This window comes from Mauremys mutica, chromosome 1, assembly GCF_020497125.1.
Source record: "Mauremys mutica isolate MM-2020 ecotype Southern chromosome 1, ASM2049712v1, whole genome shotgun sequence".
Taxonomy (NCBI): domain Eukaryota; kingdom Metazoa; phylum Chordata; order Testudines; family Geoemydidae; genus Mauremys; species Mauremys mutica.
Genome location: NC_059072.1, coordinates 232,721,649 through 232,745,716, shown reverse-complemented (window position 1 = coordinate 232,745,716; position 24,068 = coordinate 232,721,649). Strand labels below are relative to the sequence as shown.

The window sequence follows — 24,068 nt, the reverse complement described above, 5'->3', positions numbered from 1 at the left end:
TTACCAATGGACTGCACTGAAATCCCTCTCATAGCATGCGTACAGCCTTGACTTTGTGAGAGAGCAATTGATTTACTTCAAAGAAAAAAAGCCGGTCTAGTCTGAGAAATGCATATTGTTCATAGAGGCGCTGGTTTTTATGACTGGAAATAGCGTCAGAATAGCCATTTCACTGAATTTAGAGCAGTGGTTCTCAAACTTTTTTTTTTTTGTGGACCACTTGAAAATTGCTGAGGGTCTCGGTGGACCACTTAATGATCTTTCCAAATGTTGTTTGTACTGTTCGCTAAAAAAACCCAACTTAATAATAATTAACACTTTTTTTTGTTTTACAGATAAAAGCACACAACTCATATTTTAATAACAGTAGTCTTACCTTTCTAATGCAATGGATGTGCCCTCTCTTCCCCGCTGCGGCAGCCCCTGAGCTGGGGCCGGGAAGGAAGTGGGCATCTCTCCCTGGCAGCCACAGCCCTGGAATTGGGGAAAGTCGCCTCTTTCTCTGGCCGCTGCAGCTCCCAAATTCCCCAACCTGTCTTCTCACCCCACTGACCCCTCCCGAATCCACCACCTATCCCCTATTCCCCTCCCCCCACCCCCCCCCAGGCCACCACCTCCACTTACATGTGCATCTTCTCCAGGGTCCAGGCACCTATTAATGGAGCCACACCTGTGCAGCTCCCCTAATTAGATGGATGGCCCTTCATTCTGTCATGTGTGGCCGCCCAGGCATGCACCCTAGAGGGGACTATCTGCGGCCGACCACCTGAATAGAGCTCGTCCTTGGACCACAGTTTGAGAACCTCTGACCTAGATGATTTTTGCTGAGTTTTCAAATAGACAGGAAACAGAAAAGCAGATGCACCATGGGGAAAGCATGTTTGTACAGAGCTTAGCATGATGGAGTCCTGGTCTATGACGAGGGCTCCTAGGCACTAATGTAATACAAATAATGTGGTGTTCATACTCAAACATACTATCTTGTGTGTCAGGCAAGCTAGTGTGCACACAACATATACCAAATCACAAACACACAATCACAAAAGCCAGGGTGTGAAAAGTTAACAATCTAAAAGTACACATCCTCTACTTCTCCACCAACGTATACAGACTGACAGCCACCCCTCCCCCCATAGAGCATAGCACACACATCACACACTTCACTTTGCCCCTATGCGGATGCCAGACATAATAAATGCATAGATTTAGAAGCCAGAAGGGACCATTATGATCATCCAGCCTAACCTCCCATGCTCCTTATCTCCCATCATGATGACCTAGTCTGACCTTCAACTCCCCCCCTCTCCAAACTACATCTCCCTCCCAGGAGAGCTGATATTGCAAGGTGTGTGTTGGATGAGCTAGTGAAGAGGTCTGTGTCTCTAGGTGGAAGAGTAGAATTAGTGTGTGTTGCTAGATGCCTTAACTTTTTGTTGTGTTTTTTATTTTGTGTTAGATGTAGTGTGTGTCCTCTATCCTTAGCTGTGTGTGAATTTGTCCAAGTTTGGGTTTTCTTAGTTTTCAAAAAGTCCTGTTGTTTGTGAAAGGTTGCGGGTCTCTAAGGCTTTTTTTGTATTTAAAGCTGCACCATATCTGTGTTCAACAACCCGTTTCATTAAACTGGTTTTACAACAATGTGTGTAAACATTGAATTCAAATTAAACCTGACTTATACCAAAGTGATTGAAATTGAGTTCAGAGTCTCCACATAAGGATTTGCTCTGATTTAACTAAATAGACTTAAAATCACATCTCCAGTTACGGGCCTGACACAGCAGTAATTCCTTCTGTGAAGAGCAGAATCATCGTGGAAGAGCCCAGGTGCTGGCTAAAGAGGAAGAAGGAGAAGAACAGAGCTTGGGAGAAGGTTCTGGAGCCAGTGACTTGGGGAGGGGACAGGGAAGGAGCAGGGAGAGCTTTTAGAAAGGAGGCAGAAAGTGTGGGGGGGAGATGAAGGGCTGAATGGACGACTGGTGTAAAGAAGAGCTCTTTAGGTTCCTAAAAAAGAACCACCGTGGCTTAACAACCATGTAAAAGAAGCAGTAAGAGATAAAAAGGCATCTTTTAAAAAGTGGAAGTCAAATCCTAGTGAGGTAAATAGAAAGGAGCATAAACACTGCCAAATTAAGTGTAAAAATGTAATAAGAAAAGCCAAAAAGGAGTTTGAAGAACAGCTAGCCAAAACCTCAAAAGGTAATAACAAAATGTTTTTTAAGTACATCAGAAGCAAGAAGCCTGCTAAACAACCAGTGGGGCTCCTGGACAATCAAGATACAAAAGAAGCACTTAAAGACGATAAAGTAATTGCAGAGAAACTAAATGAATTCTTTGCTTCAGTCTTCATAGCTGAGGATGTTAGAGAGATTCCCAAATCTGAGCTGTCCTTTGTAGATGACAAATCTGAGGAATTGTCACAGATTGAAGTGTCACTAGACAAAATTTTGGAATTAATTGATAAACTTAACAGTAACAAGTCACCCAAGAGTTCTGAAAGAACTCAAATGTGAAATTGCGGAACTAAACTATTAACTATGGTTTGTAACCTGTCCTTTAAATAGGCTTCTGTACCTAATGACTGGAAGATAGCTAATGTACTGCCACTATTTAAAAAGGGCTCTAGAGGTGATCCCAGCAATTACAGACCGGTAAGTCTAACGTTGGTACCGGGCAAATTAGTTGAAACAATAGTAAAGAATAAAATTGTCAGACACATAGAAGAACATAAATTGTTAGGCAAAAGTCAACATGGTTTCTGTAACAGGAAATCATGTCTTACTAATCTATTATCTAATCTTCGTCATGTATCTGATGAAGTGGGTATTCACCCACGAAAGCTCATGCTCCAACACGTCTGTTAGTCTATAATGTGCCACAGGACTCTTTGCTCCTAATCTATTAGAGTTCTTTGAAGGGGTCAACAAACATATGGACAAGGGGGATCCAGTGGACATAGTATACTTAGATTTCCAGAAAGCCTTTGACAAGGTCCCTCATCAAAGGCTCTTACGTAAATTAAGTTGTCATGGGATAGGAGGGAAGATCCTTCATGGATTGAGAACTGGTTAAAAGACAGGGAACAAAGGGTAGGAATAAATGGTAAATTTTCAGAATGGAAGGGGTAACTAGTGGTGTTCCCCAAGGGTCAGTCCTAGGACCAATCCTATTCAACTTATTCATAAATGATCTGGAGGAAAGGGGTAAAAATTGAGGTGGCAAAGTTTGCAGATGATACTAAACTGCTCAAGATAGTTAAGTCCAAAGCGGACTGTGAAGAACTTCAAAAAGATCTCACAAAACTAAGTGATTGGGCAACAAAATGGCAAATGAAATTTAATGTGGATAAATGTAAAGTAATGCACATTGGAAAAAATAACCCCAACTATACATACAATATGATGGGGGCTAATTTAGCTACAGCTAATCAGGAAAGAGATCTTGGAGTCATCGTGGATAGTTCTCTGAAGATGTCCACGCAGTGTGCAGCGGCAGTCAAAAAAGCAAACAGGATGTTAAGAATCATTAAAAAAGGGGTAGAGAATAAGACGGAGAATCTCTTATTGCCCTTAAATAAATCCATGGTATACCCACATCTTGAATACTGTGTACAGATGTCTCCTCATCTCAAAAAAGATAAACTGACATTAGAAAAGGTTCAGAGAAGGGCAACTAAAATGATTAGGGGGTTGGAATGGGTACCATATGAGGAAAGATTAAAGAGGCTAGGACTTTTAAGCTTGGAAAAGAGGAGACTAAAGGGGGATATGATAGAGGTATATAAAGTCTTGAGTGGTATGGAGAAAGTGAATAAGGAAAAGTTATTTACTTGTTCCCATAATATAAGAACTAGGGGCCACCAAATGAAATTAATGGGCAGCAGGTTTAAAACAAATAAAAGGATGTTCTTCTTCACACAGCGCACAGTCAACCTGTGGAACTCCTTGCCTGAGGAGGTTGTGAAGGCTAGGATTGTACCAGGGGTTAAAAGAGAACTGGATAAATTCATGGAGGTTAAGTCCATTAATGGCTATTAGCCACGATGGGTAAGGAATGGTGTCCCTAGTCTCTGTTTGTCAGAGGGTGGTGATTGATGGCAGGAGAGAGATCATTTGATCATTACCTGTTAGGTTCACTCCCTCAGGGATACCTCGCATTGGTCACTGTCAGTAGGCAGGATACTGGGCTGGATGGACCTTTGGTCTGACCCAGTATGGCCATTCTTTTGTTGTCTTTGGCTGCTGAGGAAGGGAGGAGCTGTTTGGAAGTGTGGCTGGAGAGAGGAAGGCTCCTGTGGCCAGGCTGGGGAAGGTGCCAGAGGCAGGGGAGAGGTGCTGTGGGCTTCTCAGGCCGAGAAAGACATGGAGATGAATGGAGGGCTGCTGCCAGGGATGAACTGGGGATAGAAAAAGCTGGAGCTGGGAGCTTCTTGGAGACAGGAAGGTGTGAATGTTGGAAGCAGAGGTGGAAGCTGCAGGGGAGGGAGGAGATGAGGGCTTCAGGTATCAGAGTAATGCTGCTTCAAGGCTGAGAGCAACACAACTCTGGGTTGTTGCCAGATGACAGGGTAGGTAATGGCAGGGTATTGCAAAGGTGGCACCTCCCGCTGCCTTTTCAGAGCAACAGATTTGATGCCACCACCTGTTTTGTGCAGGTGGGAGGTTGGCGACTTTGCCACTGAAGAAATGCAGCAGCATCTGTACTCTGCATCTGATGTTGGGACCCCCTCAAGACCAGGTTGGAGAAGAAGGCTAGTGCCTCAGACCCAGGGAGCCAATCCAGTTTTATTTCTGATCCAGTTCTATAGCAGAGACCACTTTGACGCATGCACAGAGTCCCTCCTCACACAACTGACTCATTTTAACCAATAGAATTGCAACATTAACTGCAGAAGATGCATGGTGATTGGTTGGTGTCTCTGCCACAGTGACACTAACAAAGACCTGAACTGTTGAACAGGCCCTGACTATAACTATAAAATTATAGACAACAGTTAACAACTTTGCTTAGAGTCATCAAATATAAATTATTCCAAATGTTTTCAATGACTTTTAGTTATTTGGGAAGTTTGAAAGGTCAGAAACAAGCCACGTGTTAGCTAGAGCGGCTCACAAAAATGAGAGACTCAAAATGTGGTTTCTTAATCTTATAAAGGGCCCATTTAAAATTAATTTAATCTCATAAAATGCCTAGCAAATTTACTTTAAAATGTTCAAGTATTCTTCATACAAAATAGACATTCAGTCCCTGCTTTGAGTGATAAACTGAAACCCAACTTTAGTTGTGGAGATGCTAACAAGCCGCTCCATAATAATAATTTGAATGTCTAAAATAACTTCCATCTGAGTGTTTCAACATGGTTTTCAATTAGTTAATTTAGCATTACACTATTCCTTTGTTGTCGGAAAGTAGCATAGCTGTCAGAAAAAAAGGTAAAGATTTTCACAAACATTTTGCAAAAAAATTGGTCTATATTTTTTGACTATAAATAATAAAAATTTGAAACGTGAAATGTTTTGATAAACTCTGGTAAGAGTAATATTTCCTCTGGAAAGATGAATCCCTACCCCGGATGTTGGTGTTATGGATGCTTGAATAGGGTCTGCTTCAGTTAGTGTACAAAACCATTTCATTTATTCTCTTTCTTCAGATAGTCATAACTTTCCCAAACCTTTTGTCTTTTGGAATGAAATTGTCTCTGTTTGGTCTCTGCTGAAGGCTTGTGGTGGTATTTGGATATTTACTGAAAGTAAGAGGATTAGATATTCTCATGGTGAGTTCTATGGAAAAATGCAAAACAGAGAGGAAATCCTTTCCGCTGTTCTTGAATTTGGTGAGGTTGAAAAAAGTAGCTTTTCAGTTTTAAAAGGTAAGTTTTTAGCAATCAAGTGTTAAGGCAACATTAAAGTTATGAGATCAAACTCTCAGAACTCAGGAGAATCCCAGAAATTAGAGTTGTTCTGACATTATCTCTGTTTTCTGCTCTACTTTGTCTTGTTAAATATTAACAAATTATTTTTTTCCTATTCATGTGTATGCCGTAAAATTATCAGGTTAATGTCAGTTAGCCTTAACTTCAGGAATTTCCTAACTTTTGAGTCTTTTATCTCCCCTTTACCACTGCACTAATGCTATTTTTTTTGTTTAATTAGAAGTAAGAATATTCATAGCTTTTATAGGTGAGTTTTGGTTTTCCTTGCTGTTGCTTTCTCCTGAAACTCCTAGCTGTCTCTTTCCAGCTGCCACAGGTAGCTTCTGTTTGTCTCTAGCGTGTATGTATGCACGCATGCTCCTTGGAGCTCTGGTTTTTTGCCTTTGGCTAATCTATCTGTTACTAGACAAGTGAGTATAGACAGCAGGGCTCAGCAGTCTGAGTCCGAGAGTAGTTTTCTTCTAGAGCAGGTAGTGATTTGTTTTCCTCCATAGTTTATGCCATTGTAAAGAAATATGTAGTATAAAATATTTCCACAAAAAAAAAAGGGAGGGGCAGCGATTCTCGTAGGAGTAGTTATGTTTTAATAAATGGATGGGTTTTGTACTATCACTGACAGAGAGAAACCAGGACTGGGAAACAAAAGCCGAGATATGAACTGGCTGTCACTCACAAGTGATTCTAGTCTGGATTTATGTGTGCCAATCCCTGAATATTTACTTTGGAAAATAATAGCATGTAGTTAGCAGTCTATTCCAATACTAGAAATGTTCCACAGTAAAGTTACTGCTAATTAAGAGCTTTGCCTCATAAAATTGACTTTCTCTCGGCCACCAACCCAGTCTGTTACAGGTGTTTTTCAATTAAAATCCTGTCCATTCTTTAGTTACAACGCCACAGCAGCATTATTTTCATCCATTCTTTACAGGGGAGGTGATACTAGAATAAGAGTTTTCTGAAAGACCTAAATTCCATTTAACTGAACAGAGAATCAGTATTTTTCCCTATGGCAGTCAACAGAGACATGAATTTCAATATAGGAGACCAACTAGATCATGTATGTAAACTTGTAGGCAACCATAATTCATAAAGGTACTGCACAGAAATATTTAGGAATGCTGATATTTAGCTTACCATCACGAAGCTTCTAAGATAATGCCTTGCCATGAACAAGGGCATTTCACCTCTCTCTCTGACCTATAGTTTCAGACTATCTACAGACTCAGGCAGATGAAAGCGCCTTGCTTTACCTTTTGTTCTCATTTTAAGGTTGTTTTCACAGCCATAAAGGCTCACTATTTAAACCTTTTTTTTTGTAAGCAAAACTCTTAAAGCACTACCACAACTGCGCCACTATAGTGCTTCAATGTAGACACTGCCTACACTGACAGGAGGGATTCTCCCCGGGGTGTAGGTAATCCACTTCCCCAAGCAGTGGTAGCTAGGTTGACTGAAGAATTCTTCCATTGACCTAGAGCTGTCTATACCAGGGTTAGGTTGGTATAGCTGCGTCTCTTAGTGGTGTGGATTTTTCACACCCCGAGAGACGTAGCTCTACCAAAGTATATTCCTAGTATATATCAGGCCTTAGAGTCTGGAGCACAAGATGGAAGCTTCCTAAAAGAAGTGCCAGTTCGCTGAACCACTGCCCAATTCCACCCCTATCAAAAAGGGAAGGTGCAGTCCCGTCCCCGTACCCTCAACGAATTTAAAATCTAAAGCTCTGATAATGGAATGAGTTTCACCCAGACACTCCTCTTTGCCTGCCCAGAGCCTCTTTAAAGTCCAGGAGGGTTCTACCCACACAGAGCTGATAGCGAGAAAAGGCATAATTTTAATGTCCGTATTGAAAATAATCATTTACAAGATTCCTTTTTGAAGGGGGATTTTAAAGAATGTGAGCGGAGGTCAGGAAGGGAAAGGTAGACATAGATAGGCGTCTGCCTGAAAGAAGCAGGGCCGGCTCTAGGCACCAGCAAACCAAGCATGTGCTTGAGGCAGCACATTTTCAGGGGCTGCATTTTGCCCACGCCACCCTTTTTTTTTTTTTTAAACTTCAGGCGGCAAAAGCCTAGCGCTGGCCCTGGCAGCAGCAGCACAGGGGGCACCCTGGGGCCGCTGCGGTTCATGTCGCAGGGGAGCAGCGCCCGCATCTTATGGCTGGCCCGGGCAGGCTCCAAGTGGGGGACGCTCGGGCTGGGGGGAAGAGAGAGCCCAGCACTGGGGCGACGGGGGGGGGGAGGGGAGAGGAGAGAGAGAGAGAGAGCCCAGGGAAGAAAGTTTTGGAGGAAAATTGGAGGACATCTCTGTTCTCCAAGGCTAAGTTCCTTGTCAATAAATACATCTCTTCTTACCAAGAAAACCAAGGCTAAAAGTCCCATCTCTGAGGTTGAATGCGAGAATAAGTGAGTTGGTAATTATTTACTATAGCTTTATTCATGCACTTGTAATTGTATTATATGGGCTCATCTACCATTGTGTTTTCATGCACTGAGCACAAGAGGCTGATGAACTGTGTAAATGAAAAGGCAAATGTTTATAAGGATCCCTTTTTTGCGGGGTGAGGGGTGGGAGGGGCATATACAGGCTTATAAAACATTCCAGCATAGAATAAGTTTTCGTGTGTTTGCCAGGATGGTAATTTTTGACAAATGAGTATGTTTTGAGAGGAGAGAGAACCCATCTGTCTGTTTGAAATTATCTGTTGGCGTTTACATGGGGACCGGAAATGCAATGTTAACTTTTCTATCATCCTAAATTTATGAAATCTTATGTCTGCTTCGTAAAATGAACATAGTGGGTTATATTTAGGTACTCTAAACATGTATAGTGGCCCTAATTCAGGAAAACATTTAAGCACATGATTCAGTCTGTCTCTGTTTAGGACACCACTTAAACTTCTTTAAGCACATACTTAATTCCAGTTGACTTCAGTACTTAAAACAGGGCTATACTCCACTTTACAATTTGTAGCTTTCCTTGAGTACCCTTGGTGGACCCACTAGTTCAGTTACAACCTGGTGGCTGGCCATCAGTTGTTGAAACCAAGGAAAAATCCTGATGTAGACAGGGTTTAAGATAGTCCATCATGCACAGATAGGACCTTCTGCAGAACTACAACAAGAATTTTAAAAGAGCTGGTTGAGGAGCTTGCTGAACCATTGATGTTGAGTTTCAGTAACATCAGAGAAGTTCCAGAAGACTGGGAGAAAGTTAATGTTGTGCCAATATTTAAAAACTGTAAACAGAATGACCTGGGTAATATAGGCCTGTTAGTCTGATATTGATCCTAGGCAAGTTAGTGGAGCAACTGATATGGAATTCAATAAAGCATAACAGGAGGATAATTAATGCCAATCAAATTGGATTTATGGAAAATGGATACTGTCAAACTAACTTGATGTCTTTTTTTATGAGCTTACAAGATTGTTTGATAAAGTTAATAATGTTGGTATAATATACTTAGACTTCTCTAAGACGTTAACTTGATACCACACCACATTTTGATTAAAAAAACTAGAAAGATATAAATTATCAGAGCACACATTAAGTGGATTAAAAGTTGGCTAACTGATAGGTCTCAAACTAACTGTAAATGTGGAATCATGGTTGAGCAGGAGTGTTTCTAGTGAGGTCCTGCAGGGATTAGTTACTAGCCTAACACTGTTTCACATTTTTATCAATGACCTGTAAGAAATCATAAAATCATCACTGTTAAAGTTTGTAGATGACACAAAAGTTGGTGGAGTAGTAAATAATGAAGAGAACAGGTCACTAGTACAGAACAATCTGGATTACTTGGTAAACTGGGCATAAGCAAACAATAGGCATCTGTGAATCTTATTTTAAAATTAAAGTAGCACAGGAACAGAATGCTGCAGAGGGACTCTGCAAGACAGTACTGAATGGAAACTAAGAGCCCACCCTCTGATTTAACTAAGGGTATGTCTACACTACCTGCCGAATCGGTGGGTAGTGATCGATCGATCGGTGATCAATTTTTTGCATCTAGTGTAGATGCGATAAATTGATCCCTGATTGCTCTGCCGTCAACTCCTGTACTCCACCATGGCGAGAGGCGGAAGTGGAGTTGATGGGGGAGCGGCGGCAGTCGACCCTGCGCCGTGAGAACGCTAGGTAAGTCGACCTAAGATACGTCGACTTCAGCTACGCTATTCTCGTAGCTGAAGTTGCATATCTTAGGTCGATTCACCCTCTTTCTCCCCTCCCTCCTGTCCCCCCCGTCCCCCGGGTGTAGACCAGGCCTAAGTTCAGTAGTTTCTAACACTTCAAATATAGAGGCTCTCCTGTTAATACTGAAAGGAACTGACACAGATAACTTCCAGAATTCTCGAATAGTTTCTGACACTCTAAACTCAGTGGTTTTCAAATTTGAGGTTCAAAATTTTCTGCAGAACCTAAGCTTATTTAAAGATGTTTCTAGCCATTCTGCTTGCAAAGATAAACCTATTTACCACAGCTATTTTAATTCAGAAACTTACTGAATATATAACAGTGCTGGGCAACCTGCAGCCCATGGGCTGCATGCGGCCCATCAGAGTAATCTGATTGCAGGCTGCGAGAGATTTTGCTGATGTTGACCATCCGCAGGCACGGCCCCCCGCAGCTCCCAGTGGCCGCGGTTCGTGGTCAACGTCAGCAAAATGTCTCATGGCCTGCAATCAGATTACCCTGATGGGTCACAGGTTGCCTACCACTGATATATAACATTTTAGAATGTGCAGTTCTTTATGGCCTGAAACCAGCGCTAATGGAATCCAATTAAAGTCTTTTTCATGTATTTACAATGGCACTGGATCAGGCCTGATATTTTAAATAGCAATGTGTACATGATGCTTACTGATAAATTTATCTAACCATAAACATCTATACTAAATATTATATTAACATTCAAATGTAATGAATGCCAACACCTGCGTGGCCATATATGGCATAATGAACTTTTATTTTAAACAACAAATAGTTATTTATTATAGATTTTCATGAGGGAAGTGTGGTGAAATGAGGCATATAGAATTCCGAGACATATGGTCATGTGAGGGAAAAGATGATCTTTTTAGGGTGGCAGATGGAATGAGTGACCTGGTATTGAAGTCATGAATGCGGGAGGAAAGGTTAAGAGTCCTGCATTAGAAACATATATTGAGCAGGGGCAGTTTGGAATAGGGATGTAAAATATTAAACAGTTAACCGCATTAGGGGTTGTGAGTTCAATCCTTGAGGGGGCCACTTAGGGATCTGGGGCAAAAATTGGTCCTGCTAGTGAAGGCAGGGGGCTGGACTTGATGACCTTTTGAGGTCCCTTCCAGTTCTAGGAGATTGGTATATCTCCAATTATTATTATATTATTAGGCTTACTGTTAACCCACCTTAACCATTAACCCTCAGCCCCAGGCCAACTGGAGCAGCCCCAGCCCCACCGCTGGTCAGAGCAGCCCCATCCCCTCTCCCTTTAATCAGTTAACTGGTTAAACAATATAATTTTAATTGTTTAAATGGTTAACTTTTTAATCGATATTTACATTCCTAGTTTGGAAAGGTAAAGAATATCACTGTTGGTTATATTTTGCAGAGGGATAATAGCAGTCAGTCATATTCTCCCTGTATAAAAATTATGTTTTCTCTCTCTGATTGTACATGACATAATTCCATTGTGCTGGCTTTCCTGGGACTGTCACACAGGCAAGGATGTGCTAGAATGGTGAATATTGTGACCCTTTGAAAGAACACACTTTAGAATATGTTACTGGTGTCTAAAAGCCAGTAGAGGGAGGAATTTCACTTCAAAAGCTGCTAGAGATTGCTGCCTTGTAACAAAACTGAAAAGAGGGATTATTTGCCTTGATAAAGAAGAAATTAAGTATCATGAAAAGTGATCTTAATAATATTAATGTCCCCTAATTATTTCCTTGTATGTATTTGTAAATGGTTATAATGACAGCTTTTCTGTATTTTGTGTGTATTTAGTACTTCTCCTCCTATGTCAAGTTTCTCAATCCTTCTACTAAGGTGATTAAACTGGGTCTCTTGGGTTTTGGGGTGGGGGTTTGTTTTGTTTTTGTTTTTAATTTCAGATTTTCTTTTATAATACTGTGTGGTTCCCCCCACACACACTCCATGAGTTCTTGAAAATGTCTGAACCATTTTTCCTTAGACTTTTCTTAGAAAACAAACACACACCAAAACAATTAGTTTATCAACTGACGTGTGACAAATTTCAGCCAAAATTATTAAAGTTTGGCAACATTATAAGCTGCTGAAGAAGACCTTTCAGAGTGTAAATGCTTGTGCAGCCGTAGCTAAAGATATCTTTATGCACTCTACTTGTAACTGATACAGGAATTCCATCTCTTTCTAAAATAAAAATAAATACATAAATTAAAACCTGAACAGAGTGTAACTTTGCAGGGAATAGAGATACAAATATTCACAACTTTCCTTCCCAGCTCCATCCACTTCACTACTTCTGTGTGAAATCTCCTTTCAAGTGGTAGGATTTTTTACTTAAAACCCCATAGTAACTGAGTACTCTGTCAAACATTTTCAGTTCATAAACTTATTCCTGTGCTAGGTCAAAGCTGTGCTGATTGAGTATGGCCAATGTGAGTATGTCAGCACTAGCACTGGAGAAAGGAAACAGTTTGACTGGAGATCTGAACAGTAACTAAATGATTAACTTGGAAAACTTGTCTTTCATCGCTTGACTGACATTTTTAGAAACTTGCATAGCCTGTTTTATGTAACTGATTCTGTTTTTAAACTGACAGATTTGCAGCTTCACTTGAGTGTTACATAGTAAGCATGAGTCAGCAGACGGGCATTAGTTCCTTTGTTGGTACACACAAGAAGTAGAATAGGTATTAACATGAATCCTGGTAGTGACCTTTTAGTTTGGCATAATAGATACAGCAATTTCCTACAGTATCCTTAAAATACTTTATTGTATTACATTTATGTGTTATTGTGGGCTGGGATTGTATGTAACTTCTATAGCAAGGCGATATGACAGATGTAAGATCTGGGAATTCAAAAACCTGTGTTGAAAATGTGCCAGACAAGTATGGACTTTTGGGACAATAAGTGGATTTCTTGGAAAATCCCTAGGCAGAATTTAATGCATATTCCCTAACTCTGGTTATGCAGAAGCCCAGCCTTTTGAAGCTTAGCACCGAGGAGACGGTCATTGTTTGCTTATTACCTGTTACAGAACACAAAGATCAAAGCCCCAAGCAGGATAAAAAACTGGCAGGTCTGCCCAGTATTGTTTCTGGATCTAAAACAGAGGAAGTGTGGGGAAAAGCTATTTGTGGATTTTGAAGCCTAACAGAACCCTAGGTTGGAGTTGGGGTGACCTCTGGTAATAATAGTATGCATGTACATTCTTTTATTGTTTTAATACGTTTTCTCTGTAATACCTTTACCCTGAGAATAAATGTGCTTGCTTAAAAGGAGTTGTATGGTCATTTATAACTAGGTTTGGAAGGATTAGATTTTTATTGGTGTATGTTGACGTAACCATACAAGCACAAACTAAAGAAAAAATATTTTTATCGGTAATAATAGAAATGTACAGATAGGCAAAGTAAGAAAAATGTTGCTTGAGAACATAGTAGAGTTTGATTTAAGGATATTTACTTCATATATTTTTAACGTGAGATTGACAAGCTGTGTTTTAATGGTTATAAAGCTTTTAATTTTTTGACTCTCAATGTCTACTGTCATTAATAATTATTGTCTCATCCACCCTCTTGTCTGACCCCCCACACCCATAATTTTGCACAACTGTGAAAATTTAAATAATTAAAAATTGAAAAAAACGCTTAAAAAGAATCATTAATATTATCAGTTGACAAAAACAATCAAATTCTGCCAAGCCTGTTTATAATTGTGGACAATACAGTGGTCATAGCCCTCAGAGAGAAAGCAAAGCACAGATTCTGGCCTTTCTAGGCAGTCTGGTTTGCTGGGCATGCCACAGTGTAAGGCAGAGAGTTGTGCACCCTTAAAATCCCCAGTCAGGAGGCAGACAGGCATTTGTCTCTGCCCAAGAGTGATGACGGCTGGAAGCCGGAACACTAAAGTGGGTGCCTTTGGTGGACCACAGAGGGGGAACAGAGATGTGGTTGGCCTGAAGTTGTGCCAGCTAGTTCTATATTTTTTTCTTTGTTTGGGACTCAAAATGTGAAAAGGTGTCTTGCTGAATTTACAACTTGGTATTCTGTGGAAGTGAGCAAAGGGGCAGAACTTAGTTTGGAATAACTTCTTTCAAAACATTTTTTGTTTTTGTTTTCCCTATTCCCCTTTTAATTGAATGTCACGTGACTTAATAAAGAATATAGCCAAACTGTATGGCACTAATTTGGATCTGATTGATAATAGTACTTTACACCAGTGTAATTCCATTGATTTCTTTGCATTTACTCTTATTAGCTCTGGTCAGAGCTGACTCAACCTCCTTAATTTTAATGGACACACTAATACAGGGGTCAGCAACCTTTCAGAAGTGCTGTGCCGAGTCTTCATTTATTCACTCTAATTTAAGGTTTCGCGTGCCAGTAATAAATTTTAACGTTTTTAGAAGGTCTCTTTCTATAAGCCATAATATATAACTAAACTACTGTTGTATATAAAGTAAATAAGGTTATTAAAATGTTTAAGAAGCTTCATTTAAAATTAAATTAAAATGCAGAGCCCCCTGGGCCAGTGGCCAGGACCCAGGCAGTGAGTGCCACTGAAAATAAGTTTGCGTGCCGCCTTCGGCACACGTGCCATAGGTTGCCTACCCCTGCACTAATACAACATGTACATCTAGACAAGAACAAATTGAAATGATCTTTAGTCTGAATTCAGACTAATCTGAAATTACAGTTTGGATTCAGTAGCCAGATATTGTGCAGATTTTTATTGGTGATGTTTACAAGTAAACCTGCTGGTCCAGTTTAGCTAATAATTTTGGTTCTTGGTCTAGGGAATATCTGTTTCTACTGGTATCAGATTTTCAGCAGCAGCAGTGTTTTCTTGGGAACTATTTGAACATTAGTTCTGAATTTCTAAGCTCAGAGCGTTTGAGATTCAAGATGTCTTCCATGCTAATATGCATGTCCATATTACAACTACTGTGGTGTTGAAAAGGCAGATTCTGCTCTGAAAGTTGAGTGGAAGAGTTTATTTAAATGCAATTCTGTTTTACACATATGTAATTTGAGACTTCTTTCTAATAAAGTAAAAATGTTCATAGCACACGGGGAAATGCCCCCTCCATCCCCAATGGAACATTTTTCTCTTCCAGCAGTCTTTATAGACAGCAACAGCTTTCTTTTTAAAGTGCTGTTAGGAAGAGACTCGAGGAAATGCTTTTATTAATGCTTCCATTAACTCCAGAGAGGTTTCCTGCATTGTAGATTTCGGTGCTCTCATTCTGTCACTCAGAGTTAATACAGCCGTATTGTACTAGCTGGTGTGTTTCCAACAGCTTTAGTTGCCTGCAAAATTTTCTATCTTTTTAATGTGATTTTTAATATCTTCCTTTTTCTTTCCAGTTCTTTTACCTATTTGCACTGAGAGTTTTACAATTAATTTCATATTACGTTTTGTCTTATTTATAGAGACCTTTTTGGAATTTAGGAAGTGGTAAATATAAGACAACTGAACAGTGAAAGATGTAAGAAGTGAAGAAGTGTTGGTATTTGGCTACTTGTAGTATATTGATTCCTAGTTATGCTTTTTGTGAAAGCATACAATAAGCCTGTGCTGATTCTATCTCCAAAAATAACCCATTATAATGCACTTAGTCTGTTTTATTCATATGGTGATTCACTTAATTCCAAGTCCATGGCTAGAAAATCTTTTGCAAAACACATGTATGCACACCAATAAAAGATGTGAAACAAAAGCCTAAAGTTCTCCTCCACTCAGTTTGCCTCATATCCCAACTCAGTCCAGTCTGTTCCTCTCCTTGCTTGGCTGCTCAGGAAGATGAAAGTGATGGTGGATATTGTAGCACAGAAAATGCCATCTGAAAATGATGTTCATGTGGCCAGGAGCTATCTTACGAAGATCTTGAGAAGTTCCATGAGGTACAGTACTGGTTTTACAAAGTGCATCATTCCCATTCCTTCTCCTTGGCAGAATCTCTCATTCCTTTTGCCAAACCTAGTGGAAACCAATGTGAAAATCCTCTCCTCCTACTTCCATTTCCTCATACACCAAATGTTACCTGTGATGTGGTAGTCTTCTAGTCTTGTGTTTCACTTGTCATATGTGTTAAAAAGGTAATTTTCTTGTAATATGGAGACTTTAACTTCTTTGTTGCATTGATGGCAGAACGGAAGTACTAAAGGTATGGTGTCATGAATTTACCTAAAAGACAGCTGTAGTTTACTTCTCCAATATCGTCAGCACTGAAATAAATTGAGGAAATAAAAAAACTCCTGGCTGCTGCTAAATAAAAAACTCCTCCTCCTTTCCTCCCTCAACTCCTCCCACTCCCTCCCAGCATCTCCTGCACACTGGGGAACAGCTGTTTCCCAGTGTGCAGGAGGCGCTGGGAGGGAGGGTGGAATCATGTCCGGGGCCACCGGCCCTGCTGATCAACCTCTTCCCCTCCCTCGCAGCGCGCCCTGCATGCTGGGGAACAGCTGTTCAGTGGTGTGCAGGAGGCTCTGGGAGAAAGAGGGAGGAGCAGGGATGGGGCACGCTCGGGGGGGGTGGAAAGAGGAGGGACGGGGTGGAGCAGGGGCAGGAAGAGGTTGGGTGGGGGGTGGGGCCTTGGGGGAAGGGGTGGAGTGGGTCTGGGGCCTGAGGCTGAGTGGGGGATTTGGGGGTCCATGAAAAATTGAAAATCAAAATGGGGGTCCTTGGGTTGCTAAAGTTTGAGAACTGCTGCTCTAGGAGAATGCCTGATATGTCCTGGGGTGCGCTGCACAAGACTGAGCTTCTGTTCCTAGGATGAAGAACTTGAGTCCCACTCCTGGAGCTGGTGTGCAATGACAGTGTGATAGCTCCACTTAACTTCCTTCATGTTGCTTCTGAGACAGAGTGCAATGAAACTACTTGGCATCATGGAAAGAGAATAGACTAGAATGAACTTGCTTCTGTTCACTGCAGCAAATAAAATGCACCAAAAACATAAACAAAAGCCTACTGAAATGCCTAGGATTTCTGGTAATCTTAGAGGAGCCCCTGTTGTACTCTGTGGCCCCAGGACCTCTCAGTAAAACTACAGCTGCCTTGTGGAAATACTTTATGTACTGTATGTGGAGAATATGCAAAGGCAGTTAACAGGAACCTGGCACAACCTTCCACGTTGCCTGTTCCTACAAATAGTCTCAAAAAAGGGGGTTTTCTGTGCTGTGGGAGAGAGGTCGAGTTAAATATTTAGCTTAGTTTGTTTTAAAATCTAGTGACTATTTTATAATCCAGTTAAAAGAAAGAGGGTGAACAAGGGAAGGAAAAGGTGTCTGTCTGTTAAAGGATTGGACTCAGGAGTTCTGGGTTCTGGATGCAGCTCTGTGATCTTGGATAGGTTACTTATGCTTGCTAGGGAACATTGTCCAAAGTCCCATTGACTTTCAGTGAGGCTTAGGCTTCAAAGTGCCTAAGCCATTTTTGAAAAAAAGGTATATTGGCTCCTGAGTCACCTAAAGTACTTTTGAAAATTTTATCCAATAATATTTACCTACTTAAGACTTAATTAATAATAATTTGCACTTCCATTCAAGCACTTTACTACTACTACTATCATTATTATTATTAAATAATTGTCAAGCTATAGTGGGATGAAAGCAGTGAGGTTGAGAATGGTTTCACAGGATGATTCTAGAAGACCAAAATCTAGAGACTTACTATTTGGATTGGTAAATAGGGGGTCTCTGGAATTACTTAGGTGAAAAGTTTTGGACTAAAATTATGCCTCTGAACCAATATTTAGGCCCCTGCATGAATTATCTGACTTTCAGAGAGGCAGAACACCCACAGTTCCCATTGATTTCTATGGGAACTGCTGGTTTTTACCACGTTTGAAAGGTAGGTGATTTTACTTAGGTGCTAACTTTAGATACACAGCTTTAACCTTTAATTTATTTTGGGTGCTCTGAGCCATTTGAATGCTAGAGCAGAACTGGGTTTGTGTTAGAAGTCAGGCCTCTGTCACCCTTACAAACTGGGATAGAATAAAAATATTTATGGCTTTGTCCTTCCTCCAGCCCCTAATCTCTCTCCTCCCCAGCCCTTCCCAAATACACACCTACACAACAAACTTTACAAAATCAGGAGTTGCCATGTTATAAAATGAGACATAAAGCTCACTGGTCCTTTGAATAGTGAAAGTTCCAAATAAATTCTAGGTTCTTATTTACCTGTCATAAAAATACAACCACAAACCTTGCATAGAATTAATGTTTCATTGTCTGTGTGTCACGTGTTTTGAAGGCAAGTTGGCATCTTTTCAAAACTGGCTTGTAGAGTGTTACATAGCACATTGTAATTTAAACTTATTTTGTATCTGTTTTGTCTCTCTCAAGTTAATTAGATTTGGTGCCCAATGTTTTTCACTGCATGTCACCTTATTAGGAGATCTGTATTAAAAGTATGTGCTCCAACTCTTTCATTTCAGAAGAAATGATCTAGCCTGCAGGCCCCACTCCTGGCATGCAACCAAATTCACAGAGAATCAGCCTGAGGCAGCCACGTCACAGCTCTCCTCAACCAATGTCTGCACTTCCTGGCACTCCCGGTATCATGCAAGGTGAGTTTCTGTTTAAGCTGCACGTATCAAGCTCCCACGGTAAGAGAACAATAATGTGCCTCATATTGTTCATGATATAACTTTAGATACACAGCTTTAACCTTTAATTTAAACCGTTAATGTGGAATCTTTTGATTTCATTTATATTGTAATCTGTTTTTAATTCCCAATATATCAACAAGTGGGTGAAGAGCTGCTAATATAAATTTAGTTCAGAAATATATTTCATTATGTACGTATGTAAATAAAAGACAGCTGAAAGGTATTTTTTTTCTTGCTGAGCATTTCTTTTCAACATCCACTTTTTAGTGTCATAAATCTTTGTAAGGGCATGTGGAAGGGTACATTAAATGCATTAATATCTTCAGTACAATGGAAAAATACCAGAGGTATTGTTAGAAAGCAGCATTCTTTGAAAAGCAATATAAACTCTCTCTTAGGGGAGACAGAGCATTTTTGTTTTAGACATTAAGATATTATTGACTGTTTCAGTAGTGAAATTACTTCCCATAATCTGATCTCCACTACAGTATATGTTTAGTGTTTGTTTATAGCAAGAAAGAGGTCAATTACTGTCTCTTTCTATAGTTAAAATACTTACATTTGTTAGGTCTCATTCAACCCCGTAATGGAAATCCTGGCATCCTTGTTTTGGTTGTGAAACTTCTTTAATTTTTTAGTAGAGCGTGATAGGATCTGATTACAGGCCCTTATTAGTTTCCTCCTTATAAATTATAAACACTCTTTTAGCCACAAACCTCATGAAAATGTTATTTTCCTCTCAATTTAACTCCCATTTGGAGCATGGTTATGCTAGGAATTAGGGAAAATCACTCTGGGACACATTCCTAAATTACAAAACTGTCTTGAGATTCTGTACTTTATTGCTGTAGATTCTCCATCACAGCTTTCTTTTCTTAATACTTTGTGGTACAATCCGCCCACCCCCTTACTTTAGGATTTCGTTTTATGAAGCTGTAACTAATTAGATCTTTTAAAAAGTTCCCTGCTATTTTTTAAAAAATAGTTTGCATTCAGCCCTTAAAGAGTAATACAAATACTAATTTTTATTTTAAAAAAATCCTGCACATTTTGATCCTCCCCCCACATCTTCGCATTGTAACATTTTATTGCTAGAGGGGCTTTTATACGTTCTATTTCTCTACCTCTTGATAATGCTTCCTCTGTACTGTGTTTTTAAATAGTACATGGGCGGTATTCCACTTACATTGCTGAACAGAGCAGCAGACCACATGAAGCCAGACAAAAATCCAGAAATTCTTACAGCTTTACTTCTGAGTTGTGATGTTAGCTGTATAGCACTTCAGACCAGAAGTCATTACTACGTATTTTGACAGAGGTGTTACATTGATATGCTTTCAGCTCATCTCTGATGGCTACCTCGATGAAACTTAACGTTCTGTTTGTCAGAGTAGAGAATAATTATTTACAGCCTGATCTGGAGGGGTGCTGAGAACCTACAGTTCACAACTGAAGGCAGTGGATTCCAATTAGACCCATGAATTGTAAATTAGGATTAAGAGGGATAGTGTCTCTTCTTCATTTTGATCAATGCCAAGCATGCTGTTCTCACTGAACAAATAAAAACCAGCAGCAGCCCCAATGTTCTGCCATACATTCCTTACCAGTGAAAAAGGTTCTAATGTCCAAGGCACTTTCTGTATGAAACATTGTATTTGCCTAATGTACTACTATCAAGATCTCTCTAATTAATTAGTTAAATATTTTGAACACTTAGAATATGAAAGTCACCATATAAAGCAATAAGTTAGTGTGCCCTATTGTTAAAACTATTTTTTTGAAAAAAAAAAAAAAGCGATATAGTTTATATCTTTGTGTGTTTTACATAAGCTGTTTGCTTCCTTGGTCATCCTGGTTGTATAATTAAACACCATGTCTTAATTTTATGCCTCTGACCGTATTGAGTGAAGTGAAAAAAGTTCAAAGACAATTTTTCTTTTGCCGTTGTAGCAACTGCTGTGTAGACCGCAGCACTAGACAGGGGTGTTCATTTAAACTTCTTGACAGAGAGAGGAATTCTGTCGTATCTAAACAATACAAGAGTGACCATTAAGCTGATATATAATTTCATTATTAGCTTTCACTGTGTGTGTTACAAAAAGTTTGATGGACACTGTAGTGGGGTGGCTGCCCCATTCCCACAGAACAGGGGTTAAAAACAGCCCTGGGGAGAGCTGTGGCTGGGATAAAAGGAGTGAGAGCAGCTGAGGGAGTGGTGTGTGATGTGGCCAGCTCAATCCGGGCCCAGCTGGCCTGATAAGAGGGCTGAGGGCCAGGAGCTGAAGGAGTCTCACTCTAGCCCTGGGCTGCCTGAGAGCAAGGTACCTGAGGCAGAGCAGTGCTGGGGAAGGGCAAGAGGAGCTGGGGAGCTCCAGCCTGGTAAACCCCCAGGCTACAGGCCTTGGTGAAGGCTTACAAAGGTACGGAGGCTACAGAGGTGCAGCCTGGGAATAGGCAGAGGCAGCTGGTCCTACCCCCTTGCCAATGATGAGTGTCCATTACAGACTGCGGTCTGCCCCAGTGCGTGGGGGCTAGATGACGAGTGGCAGTAGCCACTGAGACAAGGTAGATTTAGAGGGTTGGGGGTTCCCCTAGGAGGGGAAACCCAGAATAAGGGGGTACTGCTGGGGGCAGAACCCTGAGGAAAGGGGTGCGGGAGGGACACGGGGCCTAAGTCAGGTGAGTCACCGGCCAGAAGGAGGTGCTCCGGAGCTGGAGTTGAGCTAATTCTCAAGACGACCAGCAGGATGTGCCACACGGGTGAGCTTGCTACAGACACTTTATATAGTAGTTATAGAGAAGTGGAACAATGCTGGAATTTCTAGCATTGTGCTGTGCCTGTGTGAGAAATCAGTCTCTTTTGTTCCAGTCCTTTACTAGCAGTGTCTGATAAGTTTCATGCTCTGCCTCTCTAGCTACTGGAAGGAAAAAGGAGCTGCCTTCTTCTCCCCTGCATCCCCTGACATGCACCCAACGAAGTGGGTATTCACCCACGAAAGCTCATGCTCCAAAACGTCTGTTAGTCTATAAGGTGCCACAAGACTCTTTGCTGCTTTTACAGATCCAGACTAACACGGCTACCCCTCTGATACCTCCTTCTCCCTCATGCTGCTCAGCTTCCTCAAGGGGTGGGGTGGGGTCTTCTGCTCCTCATCCACAGCTTCATTGTTGTTGAAAAGTAGGGTGGATCTCACTACTGAATACCTCCTCTGCTCTCCTGCCTTGTGAGGAGAGGCAGGGAAGACAATGGTCTCTGCTACTTTATCCTATTCTCCATTTCTTAGGTCATCCTACTCTGTATATAACTTAAGTGCCTGCCTCTGCTTCTGCTCTTAGCTTTCCTAAGCATTTCTACAAATTGGCATGGTTTTTGACAGTTTCTCTGCTGCTCATGGGATTCTGGGGAGCACTGCAGAATCTGGCCGGAGTCTGGTTAATTTCAATCTGCTATATAGGCATGTAGGTATAATTGCTCTCCCCTCTGAACTGCTGTAGTGCCTTTCATCCAAGAATCGCAAAGTGCTTGATAAGCTTCATAATACATAGAAATGTAGGGCTCAAAGGGACCTTGAAAGGTCATCAAGTCCAACCCAAGATCATCCTTGACAGATGTTTGTCCAACCTGTTCTTAAAAACCTCCAATGATGGGGATTCTACAACCTCGCTTAGAAGCCCATTACAGAGTTTAATTATCATTATAAGTAGAAAGGTTTTCCCAATACCTAAGCTAAATCTCCCTTACCCATTACTTCTTATCCTACCCTCAGTGGACATGGAGAACAATTGATCATTGTCCTCTTTACAACAGCCCTTAACATATATGAAGACTGTTATCAGGTCCCCCTTCAGTCTTCTTTCCTCAAAACTAAACATCCCCAGCTTTTTAATCCTTTCCTCATAGGACAGGTTTTCTAAGACTTTTGTCATTTCTGTTGCTCTCCTCTGGACTCTCTCCAATTTGTTCACATCTTTCCTAAAGTGTGGCACCCGGAATTGGACACAGTACATCAGCTGACACCTCAACAGTGCTGAGTTGAGCAGGACACTTACCTCCTGTCTCATACATATGACATTTTTGTTAATACACCCCAGAGTGATATTAGCCTTTTTCATACCTGAATCACATTGTTGATTCATATTCAATTTATTATCCGTTGTAACCTCTAGTTCCTTTTCAACAGTATGACTGCCTAGCCGGTTATTCTCTGTTTTGTAGCTGTACATTTGATTTTTCCTTCCTAAGAGTAATACTTTGTGCTTGTCTTTATTGAATTTCATCTTGTTGATTTTGGACCAATTTTCTACCACAGTTGCTATTATTTAATATTTGTATTACAATAGCATCCAACCAGGATTGGAGCTCCACTATACTGGGTCTGGTACAAACATATATGTAGTTCCCTACAATATCAAGAAAAGTAACCAAGTGTGGGAGATATGGATACAATCAAATATATACAGTTTGTTTATATAATGTAAAATTTGCTATTAAAAAGTTAGCATGGCTTAACTGTCAGTTATCCTTAAGTGATCCTCAAAACAGCCATCCTAGATTGGCTTATTTCTTCTCGACATTGTGGCAGAAGGTTGTCTTGGGAAGCAGTTTAAAAGAGGACAGGCCTTACTGATTAATTCAGAGGGGGAAACCCATGTGGAAGAAGGCACAAAGATTGGCCCAAATGTGTTGATGATGCCAGCCTCATTGACTGAGTGGTAGAGGCGTGGGAAGCAGTGTGATAAATGGCGAGTGAAAAGGTAGGGATGGGCAAAGTTGTGAAGGGCCTTGAATGCAAGGAAAAAAGCTTGAATTTAGTGCGGGGAAGCAGGGAGAGCTAATATCAGGGTGTGACGGGTTGGATCACAGAAACCTCCCTTTGGGACTGCCACCTGACGTACTTTGACTACCTCTGAGTCTGTTTTCTCTGCCAGCTTAGATTTCAGTGCCCTGCCTGACACACTTGCCTGTTACAAACCCAGACCCAGGTCTGAACCATGTCCCCTAAAAGCTGCAGGCTTAACTGAAAACAGGTTCCTGTCTCCAACACTAAGATGCCCAGCTCCCAATGGGGTTCAAACCCTAAATAAATATGTTTTATCCTGTATAAAGCTTATACAAGGTAAACTCATAAATTGTTCGCCTTCTTTAACACTGATAGAGAGATGCACAGCTGTCTGCCCCCCTACCCCCGGTATTAATGCATACTCTGAGTTAATTAATAAGTAAAAAGTGATTTTATTAAATACAAAAAGTAGGATTTAAGTGGTTCCAAGTAATAACAGACAGAACAAAGTGAATTACCAAGCAAAATAAAATAAAACACACAAGTCTAAACC

General features: G+C 40.7%; 1 protein-coding gene across 4 annotated transcripts in view; it reads left to right on the top strand.

Annotated features, from left to right (window-relative positions):
• SHROOM2 (shroom family member 2) overlaps nucleotides 1–24,068 on the top strand; it is a 190,484-nt gene that overhangs the window by 105,026 nt on the left and 61,390 nt on the right. For 3 of the 4 annotated variants that reach the window (XM_044992922.1, XM_044992839.1, XM_044992749.1), the window contains exon 3: nucleotides 18,561–18,692. In XM_044992922.1, coding sequence (XP_044848857.1) covers nucleotides 18,561–18,692 — 132 coding nt within the window. Of the gene's footprint in view, nucleotides 1–15,806; nucleotides 16,024–18,560; nucleotides 18,693–24,068 lie in introns of those variants that run through there. The other variant, XM_044993006.1, reaches the window with a different exon arrangement.